The following is a 15,522-nucleotide window of genomic DNA, read 5'->3' as shown; positions in this document are numbered from 1 at the left end:
CTAATCCTCTGCCCCGCGGCGCAGCCGAGCCCCGAGCCAGGAGTCGCCGCGCGCTCCCGCTCGCGCTCGCCGCGCTGGGTAATTTGGAGCCGGATCGCTGCCCTTTGCGTCCGGGCTCGGCCGCGACGGGGCGCGGGCTACGGGCTGGGGTGGGGGGCTGGTTTTCTCGCCAGCAATCAGGGAAGGCCGCTGGAGAGAGAGGAGGGAGGAGAGGAGGTGGGAGCGGCGGGAGGGCAGCCGGAGAGCGGCGCGAAGAGGAGGCGGCGGTGGCGGCGGCGGCGGCGGCCGCGAGGAGGGGAGGAGGCGAGGGGAGGGCGGGGAGGGGAGGCCCCGGCGCGCCGCGCCGCGAGGGGCCGCGCGAAGCGGGGGCCGGGGCGGGAGGGGTGGGTGGGGGGAGGGTTGGGGGCGAGAGAGAAAGTAACTCCAGGACGAGACCGGAGCGACCCGCGCAGAGAGCATAGGCGGCCAGGCTGCGCCCGGCGCCCGAGACCGGCGGCTGCGGGGGGCGGGGGCTGCGCCCGAGCCCGATCCGCCGCTCCGGCTCCGAGGTAAGCCCCGCGCGGGCGGCCACCGCTCGGCGCCGCGCACCCCTGTCCCCAAAGTGGCGGTGATACCGAGAAAGTAGCTCGGCCGGGGTTCGGACCTGGGTAGGGGCGGCTGCTTTGTCCCGGTGCCGGGCGGCGGGGGCTGGCGGCGCGGGGGCACCCAGCACAAAGGCCTGGCGCGGGAGGGGGGGGTTGCCCACGTGGGCTGGCCCTGGCCCTGGCCCCGGGTGGACCCTCCCCACGCGGGCGGGCTCCGAGCTTCCTGCCGCGCGGGGCGGGGTGTGGGGGTGGTGGTGTTGCAGGTCCCGGCACTCGGGCCTCAGTGCAGGGCCGAGCGCCCTGCAGGGCCAGCGAGTTTCCGGGGTCAGCACCAGGCTCACGCCTCTGGGGCTTCGGGGCGCACAGGGCCCGGCTTGGCGCCCAAATCAGAGAGAAAAAGTCTCTAACGGGACAGATGTGCGTCGTCTGACGCCCACCACGCGAGTCCGAGACGGGGCGGGGGGGCCGGCGAGCTGGTGGTGGTCCCAGGCGCGCGGGCTTGGCGGCCCCGGGCGGGCCTTGCGGAGACGCCTCGGGCTCCTGCTGCCCGTGGGTACCCCCTGACCTGGACGCGCGCACGGGGCACACATTCGGAAATGCCCCTCTCCCGCAGCCCAAACGCCTTTCCGTCATCCCTTGCCCCCCACCTCGACTGCAGAAAGATAAGCTTCAAGTTTTCACTCCGTGTCTCAAATGTGCATGAAGGAATTTAACTGCACGAGTGAATAACAGCATTAGTTTCAATTAATTTTTTTTTAATCCCGGCAACAATAAACTTTGAGAACAAAAGCGCTTTTACGTCCTTAATTAGGCGAGCTTCCCATCTGTGGTCTCTAAGTGTCTGCCTCTTGATTTAACTTTGTCCTCCGCCCCGCCCCCGCCGTACACCCCTCCCCGCCCTGCCAGGCACTCCGGTTCCGTGGCCACCCCCGCCCCGCGGCGCCGCCGGCCTCGGCCCAGCCGGCTCCGGCCGCCCCGAAGTTCACACCGGCCGGCGGGCTCTGCGGCGGGGCTGGCGCGCACCAGGTGGCATGCCCGCCTCCCTCCACCGCCCTCCCCCTCCATCCCGGACAATTCCGCAGGCCCCTGGCACTCTCGCCCGCGGCTGGCGCCCAGGGCGCAGAGCTGAAGGGAGCTCGCGAGGCGCCTTCTGTTTACCTTTTATGGTTAAAATAACAGCTTAGCAAAGAAGCGACTTCACGAAGAAGCGATTTAGTGAAATCGTCTCAAGCTGCCGCAGCTCAGCCAGTTTAATCACCCCCAGAGAGCTGAACAACTGCGAACACAATGGGACACAAAATCATTTTGTGTGTAAATGAGCGTGGCATTCTGCTCGCTTCCCTCCGCTCGGCGGGCGGGGCGCGGCGGCGGCGGCGGCGGCGGCGGGCGGGCGCGGGACCCGGGGCTCCCACCGCAGCTCAGGGAAGCGGGTCAATACCTAGCCAGTTTGGAGACCCGCGGGCCCTGGAGCACGCTACAGCGCGGAGACCCCTGCAACAGGCGGTTTGGGCGAGCCTCGGGAGGGCCGGGGCGCGCTGGGGCTGGGTGGTGGGTCGTGGATTTGCCGGTGATGTTGAAGAAATGAACTTGCGTCTCTTACTGCACCCACTTTTGTGCTTCTGACCTCAGCAGTGGTGTCGGGGGAAGGGTCGTTGTCCAGCACAGATGCGTTGGCCGGAGGCAGCCCTGGAGGTTCTGGTGGAGGCGTAAAGCCTGGGGCTTCCAACGGTGAGTTTTTTGGTTTGCCAGTGAACATCAGGTCGCGCTTGTGATGGAGAAGAGGCTGGATGAGAACAGGATTGAGCAGCTTCTGTGATGGGTACTTGGTGTTAAATGTCACTTGAGTAGTGTCCTGGTAGTGGGGAAAACATTGCTCAGTCCGCTTTGATAGAATTTCCATTGGAATCCCTTCCAGCACACTTTATCCTCAGTTGTGGCTTTCCTTGTGACTCCTCCCCCAGCAGAACCTCCCAGGGCAGGAAAACCCATCCTGAGGTCTGTTTTGGTTTCTCAGAACTTCCTTGAGATAAGTGACCTGCATTTCTTTTCTGAGCTGGCCAGAAGTCAGGAATGCCAAAAGCCGCAGACCCTGAGTACCTCCCCAGTGAGAGTATAAATTAAACATCACTGTTTAATCGCAACCCCCACCCCAGTTTCATGTCAGGGAACCTTCCAGAGCACTGAGGGCAGAACAGATCCTAGGATGGTAATCTCACTTAAATTTGCAGTATTGACGTTCGTTGGACCTTGGTCCGTGTTTTAAAATTGGATGTTGAATTTCAAGGCACAAAGTCAAACCTGCGACGGAGAAGTCCAGGTTAGGCTTGTGGGAGCCAGTGTGTGTGTATGTGTGTGGGAGGGGGTTGGTGTTCACTGTGCCCTATGAGACAGCCTCAGGTCAATGCAGAGGGCTGCATAGACCTCTTCTCCCCCCTCCCCCGCCCTTCGGCAGGGTCCTAAGGTGGCTTCTAGTGACTGAGAGACAGTCTTATTTCAGGTGGTCATGGCACACAGGAAAGTCACTAGTGGAGAAGAGCAGAACGGAAGGTCCGTTTGCTGAGCTGCTCTCTGTTTCCTTCCGGCCAGCTCTCTAGTGCCTTGGGGGGGTGTGATCCTGAGGGGGTCTGGAATACATTAGGCACAGACAAGACCATTCTGGGGGTCTGGGTTGAAACTGCAGAGGTGCAGGCCAGGCAAACAAAGACAAGTTTCCTCTCTTAGGCGCCCTAGGGGAGAGGTGGCTTCCTAAGTGACTTTCACTCTTCCCTATGCCCTGGCTTCTGCCTAAAGAGACTTCTCTGTGACTGGCCATTCTCACACTGCATCTTAACACCGTGGAGATGGTGTTCAGAGTCCTGGGCTCCCGAGCCCATGGAGGCTTGGGGATCCTCCCTGAGCTGTGGTCCACAGGGCTCTCTGCTGATGCAAGAGGAGACACGGTTGGTAACATGGCTCTGAACCAAAATACCAGGAAAATCAGATTTGTTCTGAAACATTTTGGGGCAATAATGGTGAGCATATGTTTCAGCACTGTCATTAGCCGAATTAGCAGACGTGGAGCTGCCCAGAAAACACGTGTGTGTGTGTGTGTTGTGTGTGTGTGTGTGTGTGCGCGCGCGTGTGTGCGTGTAAGCTGCTACGGTTTTGGAGCGTGGGGATAGGGTAGTGGCGGGTGGAATCTGGAGAGGGCTGTGTGGTGGGGGGTCCCAGAGAGAAAATGCAGAAAGGAGGATTCCAAGCGTCTTTGACTCTGGGAGACCCAGCGCCCATGACTCCTGAGGAGTAAAAGCCCTATGGTTTTGTCGGTGCTCCCCACAGATACTCTGGGCAGCGATGGAAGCCTAGATGCCTCACCGCAAGGAGCGGCCGAGCGGGTCCTCGCTTCACGCCCACGGCAGCGCCAGCACTGCGGTGAGAGCCAGCAGGGTGGGCTGGGGCAGCGGCCGGTGGCCCCCTCTCTGCCCTTATCCCCAGCGCCTGCCTGCTTACCTGCCACCCTTCCTCCCAGCCACCGCAGTCAAGAGATGGCTGTTGACTGGCTGTGCGATTATGTATTTTTTGAAACAAAAATGCTCTTAATTTGATGTGAAATTTACTACATGTATAAAACTCAACGCCTTAGGTGCTGAGGAAGTCACTAATTTAGAGGTGTCTCGTTACTGAGACAAACTTGCAAAAACCCCTGAATCCCAATTCACAAATTGGTGATTCGTTTGTCAGGGGATATTTCACATCTAACACATAAGCCCGCGACCTTTAATTAGAATTTTGCAGTTTGTTTTATGCCCCTGGAGGCTGACACCTTGAAAATTTTTTTTCTTGATTTCTTATTGCTAATAAGCATCTTTCTTTTTCCCTCTGGTTCTTTGAAGAAAATGATGCAAATACACTTAATTACAGTGGTGGCCATAATTTGTCAGCTGAATATGTGATCAGGCACAGGCAGAAGTGATCTGATTAGATCTGTGATCACATTGGCAATAAAAGGGAGTGCACAGCTCTGTTGTGGAGAAGCTCTCGTTTTCACCTTGTTTCCATCTCCAGGAGGGAGGAAGCATGTCCCGGTTGTCTCTTACCCGGTCGCCCGTGTCTCCCCTGGCCGCCCAGGGGATCCCACTGCCAGCCCAGCTCACCAAGTCCAACGCACCCGTGCACATCGATGTGGGTGGCCACATGTACACCAGCAGCCTGGCCACGCTCACCAAGTACCCTGACTCCAGGTAAGAGCTGAGCCCCTTGGAGCACCAGGCGCATGGTGGTTGTTGGTCCCATCTGCAGCCCGCTGCCAGTGGGCTCTGTCTCCTCTGTCAGCCGCTCAGGCTCTCCAGGGCCCTCCCACTCTCCTGGACCTGGAGGACTAGAGTTTGGGAGGCCGAGTCTACCTCTTAAAAGATGCTTTCTACAGGGACTTGTGGCCCTGTGCTGGTGGTATTGAAAGTGCCCGGTGGAGCTCCCGACCCACCGGCAGAAGCCCCTTACGCAGGGCCAGCCCCGCCTGAAAGTGGCCAGCAGCTGGCTGGGGAATCTCAGGTACCTTCAGGGTCCCCTTGAGCGAGCCTCAGGCCTGGCCTTTGCAAAGGATCATTTGTGAGCCATGCTGCATACTCCTTGGGATCCTGGGGGAGAGAAGTATTTAATCCCGTTTCCTACTCTGACCCTTGGTTAAGTACACAAGGGGGAGGATGAGGGGAGCTGCAGTTTCCAGCTTTGTCTGTCCGCGTGGCCACTGCTAGACCCTCGGGTGTAGCAGCCGGCTCCCTTGGGCAGGGGTGGGGAGGTAGGGGGAGTTGCAGATGAGGTGTCTCTGACCAGGAGCATCCCAACAGTGCACCCGGCTCTCCGCCCAGCTCCTGGAGCTCCTGACTCCCGGGCCTATTTGTGGGAGGTGCTGGGCGCTGTCAGATCCCCCGCTCCCGCCACTTGGGCACGTCCCTCCCAGGGACCTGGTTTCCCATTGGCATAGGAGCAGGGCGGACCAGAGACGGCTGGGTCTCTGAGCACCCCCTGGAGATGGTACAGCACGCTGCACGCAGAGCCCACGACTGCTTGCTCCTGGCACAGCGAGGTGGCCACCGCCCAGGGCTGAGCAGCAGGAGGGCCAAGGCTACAGGGTATCGCCCTCGTTTTATACATTTAAAAAAAAACAAGAGGAGTTAATTAATCCCCCAGACACCAAGGGATCATCTCTGGGAAGCCTTCTTGTCAGTCTGCCTTATCGCTGGTGTGAAGGCTCGTTGTGGAGGAGTCCTAGCGCATGGCGGCTTGATGAGGGCCAGGGCGGAGCCCTCCACGGGGGCAGGAGTGCTCCCTCTGGGAGCACATGCTGGAGGTGGATGTAGAGTCCAGTTCAGAATTTGGGGAGTCTGGGGCACAGATGGCAGTTGGGACTTCATTCCCTCGGCCCAGCAGAGGCTGAGGCCTGGGGCAGGCACTGGTGAACTTGGGGCCTCGCCGGGGCCGCAGCCACGAGGCCACGCTGGCGGTGGCGGCCTGCGAGCTCTGTCTAGGATGGGAGATGGATTCTGCTTATTTAATTTCAATTTTGCCTTCTGCGGCATTCCCGGGTTGTTTGAGATAGATCATCCCTTAATCGGTTGGCGACGTTTGTGAGTGAAATTCATAAAACCCTTGCCCACAACCTCTCTGAAGAGTGTTTCTTGAAATCAGACACTTGCCTTTCTAGAGCCATCGCAGCTCAGGCCTGCAGGGAATGGCTGCCTCATTCGCGTCTCTAGGCTGCTGCCTGGGAGCAGCAAGGACCGGGGGGGTGGCCCTCCCCTCCCATACCCACAGGGCAGCTCATCCTTGCCCATTGTGCTGCTCTGTGGTGGGGCAGGCCTCCTCACCAGGGAGCCGAGGCCACGTGGCTCGCGATCTGGCAGGTGGGACCCTCGGATGTGCCTGGAGGGGGTGGCAGTCTGCGTGCCTTCCCCGAGGCTGGGGCTCTGCGATGAATCTGTTGTTCTTGCCTGGATGGCTTCTGGCTCAGGGCAGGGCTGCTCCCTGGGCCTGAAGCTTCGGCCTCGAGGCCAACGGGCGGCGTGACCTGTAGGACAGTCAGCGGACAGTGAGTCAGGCCCGGCCTGGGAGGTGGGTGGGGCTGCTGTGCTGGCAAGAGCCCCTCAGATCTCTCTCATCCTTCTTTCAGTGAATCATTAAAATTAAAAAGAAATGTTTTTCACCAATTCCGGAAACCAAGATCAATCCCTCTCCCACTGGCATTGATGTATGAGTCACCAAGCGATGGAGAAGATTGCTAAGGTCACCGAGGAGGCAGGGGGTTCTGGGTATCAGGAAAGTCCCACCTCAGGCAGTGCTGTGAGACCAGGGGGCTAGTGCCCTGCACCCTCGGGGCCCGTGCCCACGGGACTATATCTGGGCTTCTGGTTCTTGGCTCATCAGGGAGCAGGTGCTACCACTGGGTGGCCCAGGGAAAGCCATCAGCCCTTGCCCATAAAGAACAGAGCACGGCTGCCCAGGGCTGGAAATGAACTCCAGGGGCTGCCACCTCTCTCACCCCTGCCGGACATCCGTTAGCTGCTGCCATCACAGTCCCAAGCTGGTATCCATGCCGGCCGTGGGAAGCCGCAAATTACTAATAAAATCTTCCACCGAAACATCCAGGAAATTGGAGCCAAAGCTTAAACAAAAGACCTCCATCAGCTGGGGTCAGAGGCGCCCCAAAACCCTGTAGCCTCTCTCTGAGGGTAGCCCAGAAAGGAGTTGGCTCCCAAGACCCTGCAAAGTGATGGGGGGTGGGGGAGGCGGGGGTTGTCCTTTTGTGACCATTGTCCTAACCTGCCCTAAACTGCTCTCATCCTTGGTAGCCTCAAATCCTGAGGGCATGGAAGGCCTTTGTCCTTTGGAGAGACACTGATGGTAAGGTCTAGAACCAGTCTTAAAGTAAGGCGGATTGAGAACCTTCTAGCCATGGACCTACAGGACAACCTAGAACCCAGCCAGCCCTGGAATGTGGGTGACCCAGGAAGCCCTCTAGACCAACAGGATGGTGTGGAGCCCCAGCCAGCCGTGGCCTAGAACGTTGCTTGCTGCACAGAGTGTTTGAGCTCAACCAGGAACAGGAGAGAAAGTTCCAGAGGCTGAGGCCGTGGACTTGCTGGCTTGCCTGTGGATGTGGCTCTTCCTTCTTCCTGCTGGTGCCATGTTTGGGCCCTCGGCTGTCTGCTGCCGAGGACTGCCCACGGGACAGGCAGTGTTGCCTCGTCCCATCTGTCTCTAGGGTGCTGGATGGCCCTCATTCTGACATCTGAACGCCCAAGCTCTGTGGAGGTCAGGTTTTGGGGACTTGGGCAGCTGGAACAGGCCATGAAGCCCGTAAGGCTTTCCAGCAGGGGCTGCGTCCCCCGGGCCTGGGGAGGTGAGAGGGCTCCATGGCTTGAGGAGTCCCGAGATGAGTCGTATCTGGGTGACGGCAGTGCTGGTTCCACAGGCTGGGGCCTCTCCACGCCACATCATAGACTCTGAGCGGCTCACACGCGTCCACGAGTTAGCCTTGCCTTTTCTACGGCCCCACTGGGACAGGGGCTGGGCCATGTCCCCAGAGGGAGAATGTGTGACTGCATGGCTGCTGCACACCTGAGCAGGCCCTCCCAGCCAATGCCTTGAGTGTGCCAGGCCACCAGAGTGGGGGACAGTATAGATGGGAGGCTCTGGGCGAGGCTCTGGAGACTCTAACCCCTCCGCTTCCGCCCGGCTCACGTGCACTGGCACACAATGCTCGGGCAGAGCAGGGCCTCAGGAACAGTGACTTGGGGTGGACAGAGGACTGGGCTGTTGGCGGAGAGGGGAGCGTCCCTGGAGGGTCCTTGCTGGTAGGGGCAGTGAGGCAGGAGGCTTAGGCACCAGCTTGTGCGGGCTGGGCTAGGAGGCCTCAGTCCCAGACCAGGCCACGTTCTCCCGGGCTGTGCCTACAAGCTGCCGCCTTGGCAGGGTTTAGCCGGTGTGGGGCCCCGCCTGCTGAAGGATGTCTGGGGGTGTCATCGCTGAGGGGACACTGCCAACCTCCCACCTGCTCCTGAGTCAAGCTCTCGGCTGTCCCCACCCCTCCTGGGGACTCCTAACTGTCCACAGCTGGGCCTGGGGGCAGCCAGGGAATCAGCCAGATGGGACCAGCCGGGCGTCAGAGAGGCCCCAGCCCTGGCCCTGAGGCCAGGGTCCTCCCTGGAGCGGATGGGGACAGGTATCGGGGGCTCCCCGCGAGCATCCTGCAGGTCCTGTGTTTCTGTCAGAACCAAGTGCCCTTCAGAGGACAGGGTGCCGGGATGGGACCTGTCCGTGTGCATCCGCCAGCGTGTGGGCACACTGGAGTGCGTGCCTCTGTGTAGACCGTGGTGCGTGCAGACGCGTTCACACCGCAGCGTGTGTGCAAGCACGCTGTTGAATGCACGTCTGCTGTGGCACATGCTGTCCCTCCCGCCTGCCTCTCTTCCTCCCCCAGGGCCCCCTGAGCGGGTGACTGCATGGTCTGCCTGTGAGTTTGTCCAGTGCAAATGGCTGTGTCTCCGCTCGGTTCACGCTGGCCGGCGTGTCCTTTGCCTGGGCGTGTCCGGGTCTGCGTGTGATTTGTGTGTTGCAAGGGAGGGGACCGTGTGAGCCTGTGCCTCTCGCCCAGGTGTGTCCCGTGTGCCGCTCATTTGTGTGGCTTGGGCGAGGTGTGGGACCCAGGACCGTCTTGCCGGGCTTACACGTGTTAGCTGGGTGTGTGGCCGTGGGCTGGGGTATCTGACGGTCAGTGGGAGTTTTCGGTGGGGGGGGCGGGGTCTGTCTGGCAGGGGTTGGCGTGCATGGGGCAACGAGGCTGTGTCTTTGTCTCACTGTAGTTTTCCAAGCCTGTCGTGTCCGCGGGTGCATGCAGCCAGGCGCGTCTCTCTCTGGCTGTGGCTTGTGAGTGTAGGCTGGGTATACAGCGTGTGCCAGTGTCCTGACTGCGGCCTGGCTGCCCTTGGTGTATGCGGACATCCGTCATGCCTGGCACAGTCCCAGAGTGACCCATGTGAGGCCCCCCGCCCCTCCAGCAGGGCAGACCCTAAGGGGTGGGGGCAGGGCAGGTGGCCTGGCCCTTCCATCAGACATCCCACTCTCTCTCTCTCCCAGAATAAGCCGCCTCTTCAATGGCACTGAACCCATCGTCCTGGACAGTTTAAAGCAACATTATTTCATCGACCGGGATGGGGAGATTTTCCGCTATGTCCTGAGCTTCCTGCGGACGTCAAAACTGCTGCTCCCGGATGACTTCAAGGTAAGTCTGCAGCCGGCAGCTCCCCAGCGATGCCTGTGCGGTGGCATTACACAGGGGACGCTGTGACTTAATAAATGGACCCATGGTCGTCATGGCAACCATAAAAAGTTAAACGATGAAGCCGAGGGCTAAATCAGTTTTTCTAAACTAATTTTGTTTTCTCACGTTTTTAGCTTATTTATCAGGGTGTAACAACAATTAAGCAGTAGTGCTTACCCCATTTCGTTTGCCGTGTTGAGGGACGGTCGTGCATCAGAGTTACGGGACTTAGAGGTTCCCACGTGTGCTCCTTGTCAGCAATTTGCAGGGGGAAGCCTGGTGCAAACTCAATACTTTTAAATGAAAGGTTATCCCCCGGTCTTGGGGTGAGCCTGTCCGGGGCAGCCAATCTGGCTCTGAGAGGCTGCCTGAGTGCTGGGCCCCTCCGTGGCTCCGGGGATCCCAGAGGAAGGAAGCTTAGACCTGCCTTGAACCAGCAATTGTCCCTCCCTCCCTCCCTCCCTCCCTCCCTCCCTCCCTCCCTCCCTTCCTGCACCCAGAGGACCAATGACCCTGGGGCTGTTTTGTCCTCCATCCAACTGATGCTGGGTGCCAATAACCAAAGTCAGGCCGAAGATACAATGAAATCCGGGGCAGACACGGGTCCTGTCCTCATCGCACTTACAATCTAGCGAGAAGACAGATGTTCAACAACAGTGAAATGCTTGAATCCCCTTGGTGGGGGAGCAGATGTTTCCTGGAAGTGAAGCGTGGTGAAGGGGAAGCATGGAGAACCTGGCCCCAGGGGGGTTGGAGGGAAGGATGCTTCTCTGGATGGCGAAGGAGGAACAGGGGCAAACAGGTGTGAGGGTCTTGGTGAGCGGGCAGGGTGGCAAGAAGCTTGGTACCGTCCAGAACCAGAGAGAAGGTGTCAGCCTGGGGCTGTAGGAACGGGGACGGGAAAGGAGGCTGCTGTTTGAGGTGGGACCTTGGTGGCTAGCTCGGCATGTGGCTGGTGGCATTTTACCCTGAACGCGGTGGCAGGGATGTGAGCAGGGAATGACAGGTCTGCTAGCCTTGGCTACTGTGTGGAGAAGGAGGGTGAGGGGCGGGAGCAGGAGGCCAAGGGAGTTTCCTGAAGGCCTTGGCCCTGATTGGAGGCAGCAAAGATGGGGCAAAGGGGCAGACTGGGTTTATGTTTAGGACTTGGCCATAGAAGGCCGTGGCATGGACCGGTGGGGGGTCAGGGCATTCTTGAGGCTGCCTCCTGGTCTTTGGCTTGCAGCCTGAGTGGATGCATGGAGGCCCAGGGGTGGAACGGGCTGGAGGGAGTGTTACACCTCACTCCTGCGTGGAATTGGTGGTGTGGCATCGGGTGGAGAAGTTCTGGGCCATAAGAAAAAATGTGTGCCGATATCGTTTGAAACCTCTGGAGTGGATAGAGCAGATGCCCAGGATGGCACCCTGGGGAGCCCCTGTGGAGGGAAATTGGGCTTTCCAGAGGCTGGGGGGCCAGCAGCGGGAAGGAAGGGGCTTAGGGCCTATAGGATGGGCCCTGCTTTGGGGGTTGGGCCTCCTGACTCAGCCTTGAGCTGAGCCCCAGTGACTGGCCCGAGTCATGGGTCCTGAGCTACTCAGGGCCAGGGCACATATGGGTGCACATGTGTTTGGGGGACAGATGGCATGAGCATGCCAGCCTGGGAGTCGGCTGCCTGGGGGTGGGCTTCCCACTCCCAGACACCTCCTCACCTGCCTGCTAGAGCGGGGTGGGCCCGGCACCTGGCGCATTTTGTTGTCCTTTGGCCCTCGCCCCCTTCTCTGAGACGGGCGTTTATGTCCATTTTATAGACGAGGAAACCGAGGCTCTGAGGAGGTAACTGATGATCAGAGGCCTCAGAGCTGGTAGACAGCATGCGGGACATCCAACCCAGGGAGGTGTGCCCTGCCTCCCTGCTGGGCTGTGAGCTCCTCCGGGGCAGATGAGGGTGCTGCTGCTCTGTGCCCAGCCTCACTTCTCTGGGATTCTAAGGCAGCAGGTCTCCAGACATAGGCACAGCCTCAGGCTCCACTAGTGCAGCCCCCTGGTCTTTCCGGAGGCCTCTCTCTGCTCCAGGGGTTTGGGGCCAGATGGAAGAGAGCGAGTGTGGGACTTGTGGGACGAGTCTGGCAAAGGTGGACACCAACTGCTGCCTTTCGGTCAAGGCTAGACTCCTGTGCCTGTACACATTCACCTGAGCCTCATTTCCCCCATCTGTACAATGGGTACAACCATCCCAGTCCACGCTGAGCCCTGGGGGTCGCAGCTCCACGGTATTGCATGGGGCCAGGCGGGCGGCGTGGGGGGCTGGCCTTGGAAAGACCGGCCCCCACCTCCCACCATCCCCTCTGCGCATGCCCACAGGACTTCAGCCTGCTCTACGAGGAGGCGCGGTACTACCAGCTGCAGCCCATGGTGCGCGAGCTGGAGCGCTGGCAGCAGGAGCAGGAGCAGCGGCGCCGCAGCCGCGCCTGTGACTGCCTGGTGGTGCGGGTCACGCCGGACTTGGGTGAGCGGATCGCGCTCAGTGGCGAGAAGGCCCTCATCGAGGAGGTTTTCCCCGAGACCGGGGACGTCATGTGCAACTCTGTCAACGCCGGCTGGAACCAGGACCCCACGCACGTCATCCGCTTCCCGCTCAACGGCTACTGCCGGCTCAACTCCGTGCAGGTGAGGGCTGCGTGCGCGCGCCCCACCCGCCTCACCCCTGCCTCCCCACAGCCCTCCGGCAGCAGAGATGGGTGGAGGGAGGCGCGGTCCCTGAAACGGTGAAGCCCTCCGTGCCATCTCACAGAAAAGGCAACAATGTGTCGATGCATAATTTATGTCCCGCTCATAATTAAATGATGGCGCCTGGGGGATGGACTTAAAAAAATTGATCCGTGCTTTTTTTTTTTTTTTTTTTCCAAAAGGATGTTCTATAAAAATGGCCCAGAGTATTTTCAACAGAGTGTGCCTCATTTGACACCCAGAGTCTCCCTTTCGATTCAAATTGAACCCAGGCCATAGGAGCGGCAGGTCAGAGGCTGAGTGGAGGTGGCCTGGAGCCCCCTCACGCACCCTGCTGACCCACACAGCCGCAGGCGCCCAGATGGCTGCCCAGAGCCGTTCTGAACTGGCCTCCCTCCGATGCGTCTCAGAGCTGGAGAACCCCAGATGGATGGGGCCTATTCTGCACCAGCTCTTTCAGACCTAAGAGCAGACTCCTATTTCTGCCTGAGGGCAGAGTGGGCATTGGGGGGGGGGGGGGGGGCGGGGCGGGGGGAAGAGTCCCATCCTCCCCCCTCAATGCACACATTCCCCAGGCTGTCAGTCAAAACTTAACTACTTGTGGGACACAGGGGTCAGACACAGTGACAAGACCCCCCCCCCCCCCCGAGGCACAAACCCACGTGGACATGGAGGCTGGTAGAGACTCAGACCCCAAGAGGGCTCCTCCTCCTCCCCACCCTGAGTTCCCTTGAGCTGATGAGCCCCCAGGCCTCAAACCATCTGGGACTCACAGCTCAGGGAAGCAGGTGGCTGCCCAGAGGCCAAGGGCAGAGCCTCTGTGGAGTCAGGCCTCAGTGAGGCGGGGGAAGGGGCTGGGACCACGCCTCCGGAGAGAGGGGGCAGGTTACATCATGGCGAAGAGAAGGGGCCCAAAGACTCTTTCTGCCTCTGGATGAAGGCTGCGGACCTCTGAGCGCGGCAGGGTAGGGCAGCCTTCCCAGGTTTGGTCACTCAGGAGGACCCAGGGTCTGGCTGCTCCTGTCCCTCCTGTGGTTGCTCAACTTTGGGCTGTCAGGAGAGGGTGGCCTTGCCCTGGCTGATGCCTACCTGCCCACAAGGCCCAGCCAGGCAGACTCTTGCAGCGGGGCATTGCTGACCATTTCTGTCTTCCCTGGCAGGTCCTGGAGAGGCTGTTTCAGAGGGGCTTTAGCGTGGCTGCATCCTGTGGGGGTGGCGTGGACTCCTCCCAGTTCAGCGAGTACGTGCTTTGCCGTGAGGAGCGGCGACCGCAGCCCACCCCTACTGCGGTCCGGATAAAGCAGGAGCCCCTGGACTAGGCCCTGCCTCAGTGCCCACCTGAGGCCGTGTGGCCCTGGGGAACCCCCCGGGGCCCTGGAAACGGTGCTGGGGAGTTCTGCCTGTGCCTGCTTAGCAGTGGGCGTGAGACTGAGGGTGGGGCTGGAGCGTCCAAAGCCAGCCCAGGGAACCCCAGGTATCATGGCAACAGAACGTGGGGCGCCGGAGGCATGCCCGCGGAAGGACCGTTAATGTGACCCAAAGATGCTGCGGTGGGGACAGTTCTCGGGGCACTGCGGCTCCCCGGCCTGGCACAGCGTTCTCCGAGGCAGGGTCAGCAGAGGCCTCCGGGCCCACTCCGGAGGAGCCGTTCATCCTTCTCCACGCGTGGCAGACTCCGCGGGGTCTCCTTGCGTCACAGATGGCTTATTTTTCTACAGTATTTAAGATGGAAGTAACTAACTGCACAAGCCAAGAGAGGCCGACAAGGACCAACGCTTCTTCATCTGGTGCTCAGTTCTTAGCCGGACGTGTGCGTGCCCCCGTGGCAGAGGAGCTCCCGGGGGCCGGGGCCCAGGTGCCCGCAGAGTGGGGCTGGGGAGACCTCTGGTCCCTGTTCCAGAGACAGAGGCAAGAGTGGCAATACCATAGGAACGGAAGCAGGGCCCCCACGGGGCAGGGCTGCTGGGAGGAGGGCTGGATGGGTGTGGGGGATGGATGGCTCTGGAACCATCCGAGACCCTCACCTTTGCTGCCACCCAGGGTGCAGGCCACACTTGGTGAGTCACCTGACCTACCAATACCCTGGGGCTTCCAGTCCTGAGTGTACTCACACCCGGGCTTCTGCAGAAGTCTCTCCCCATCCAGACCAGCCACGGGGCCACACCGCATCCTTACCTCAGGAACGGGCCCCACGGTGAAGGGGCCCATGTGTCAGCGTCCTCTGGGTCCCCAGCTCAGGAAGCCGTCCCCAGCTCCGATTTTCCCACACTAATATGCACACTGAATTTGAGTTAAACTGTACCACTAGCCTGCCAATAAGACTGGGACACAAGGCATACCTGGGGCTGTTGGCCCCGGATTCCAACAAGGACTGGCCCGAGGGGTGCTCACAGACCTGCTCCCTCCCAGACGACAGGCCCAAAGATGGACACCCCTGGCCTTGTCACCCTTCCCTGTGCGCTGGCTCCACCCAGGTGGGGAAACCTCGGAGGGGCGCCCCAGCCAGCCCCGCGCTGTGTAACAACGCCTGTAGACTTGTATATGACTCCTTTAATATTGTAAAGATGCCGATGTACAATTGTCGTGTGTTTGTGTAAACACATTACGTTCCTAGTTCATGCCATAAATGATGCTATAAAGCGAATGACTCAGGCTCCGTCCTGTGCAGAAGCGACAGCCGTATCCCGCATTCCACGTAGCGTGGGGTGGTTTGGGGGCGGGGTTCGTCCCTGATGCGGGAGAACCAGCAGACCCTGCAGAGGTAGCTGGGGGAGGGGGAGGGGCAGGGTCCCGAGCGGGCCGTTATTTATTGCATTTGGGTGTTTCCTCTCTGCTGTGCCTGTCGCCTCTGGGCAGCACAGATTCTGAATTCTGATTCACAGTCCCTAACCAGATGCGAGCCGGGAAAAGGCAGACAGAAGGTGTCCGACGGC

At 60.2% G+C, this 15,522-nt stretch overlaps 1 protein-coding gene across 2 annotated transcripts; it reads left to right on the top strand.

Moving 5' to 3' along the window:
- The first annotated feature begins 385 nt into the window (after positions 1-385).
- KCTD15 (potassium channel tetramerization domain containing 15) lies at positions 386-15,233 on the top strand. Of its 2 annotated transcripts, none has more exons than XM_053906030.1 (7): positions 386-548; positions 2,217-2,312; positions 3,903-3,995; positions 4,629-4,804; positions 9,699-9,843; positions 12,224-12,529; positions 13,750-15,233. In XM_053906030.1, the coding sequence occupies exons 3-7, from the start codon at positions 3,930-3,932 to the stop codon at positions 13,906-13,908; spliced, it is 852 nt and encodes a 283-aa protein (XP_053762005.1). In that variant the 5' UTR covers positions 386-548; positions 2,217-2,312; positions 3,903-3,929; the 3' UTR covers positions 13,909-15,233. The 2 variants fall into 2 exon arrangements, with proteins under 2 accessions (XP_053762005.1, XP_053762004.1); XM_053906029.1 differs by having other exon boundaries at positions 2,214-2,312.
- The last annotated feature ends 289 nt before the right edge of the window (positions 15,234-15,522 follow it).

This window comes from Panthera pardus, unplaced genomic scaffold, assembly GCF_024362965.1.
Source record: "Panthera pardus isolate Hobbes unplaced genomic scaffold, ASM2436296v1 HiC_scaffold_18, whole genome shotgun sequence".
In the NCBI taxonomy this organism is placed as follows: domain Eukaryota; kingdom Metazoa; phylum Chordata; class Mammalia; order Carnivora; family Felidae; genus Panthera; species Panthera pardus.
Note: the sequence above shows the minus strand (reverse complement) of the source record. Positions and strands in the feature narration are given on the sequence as shown.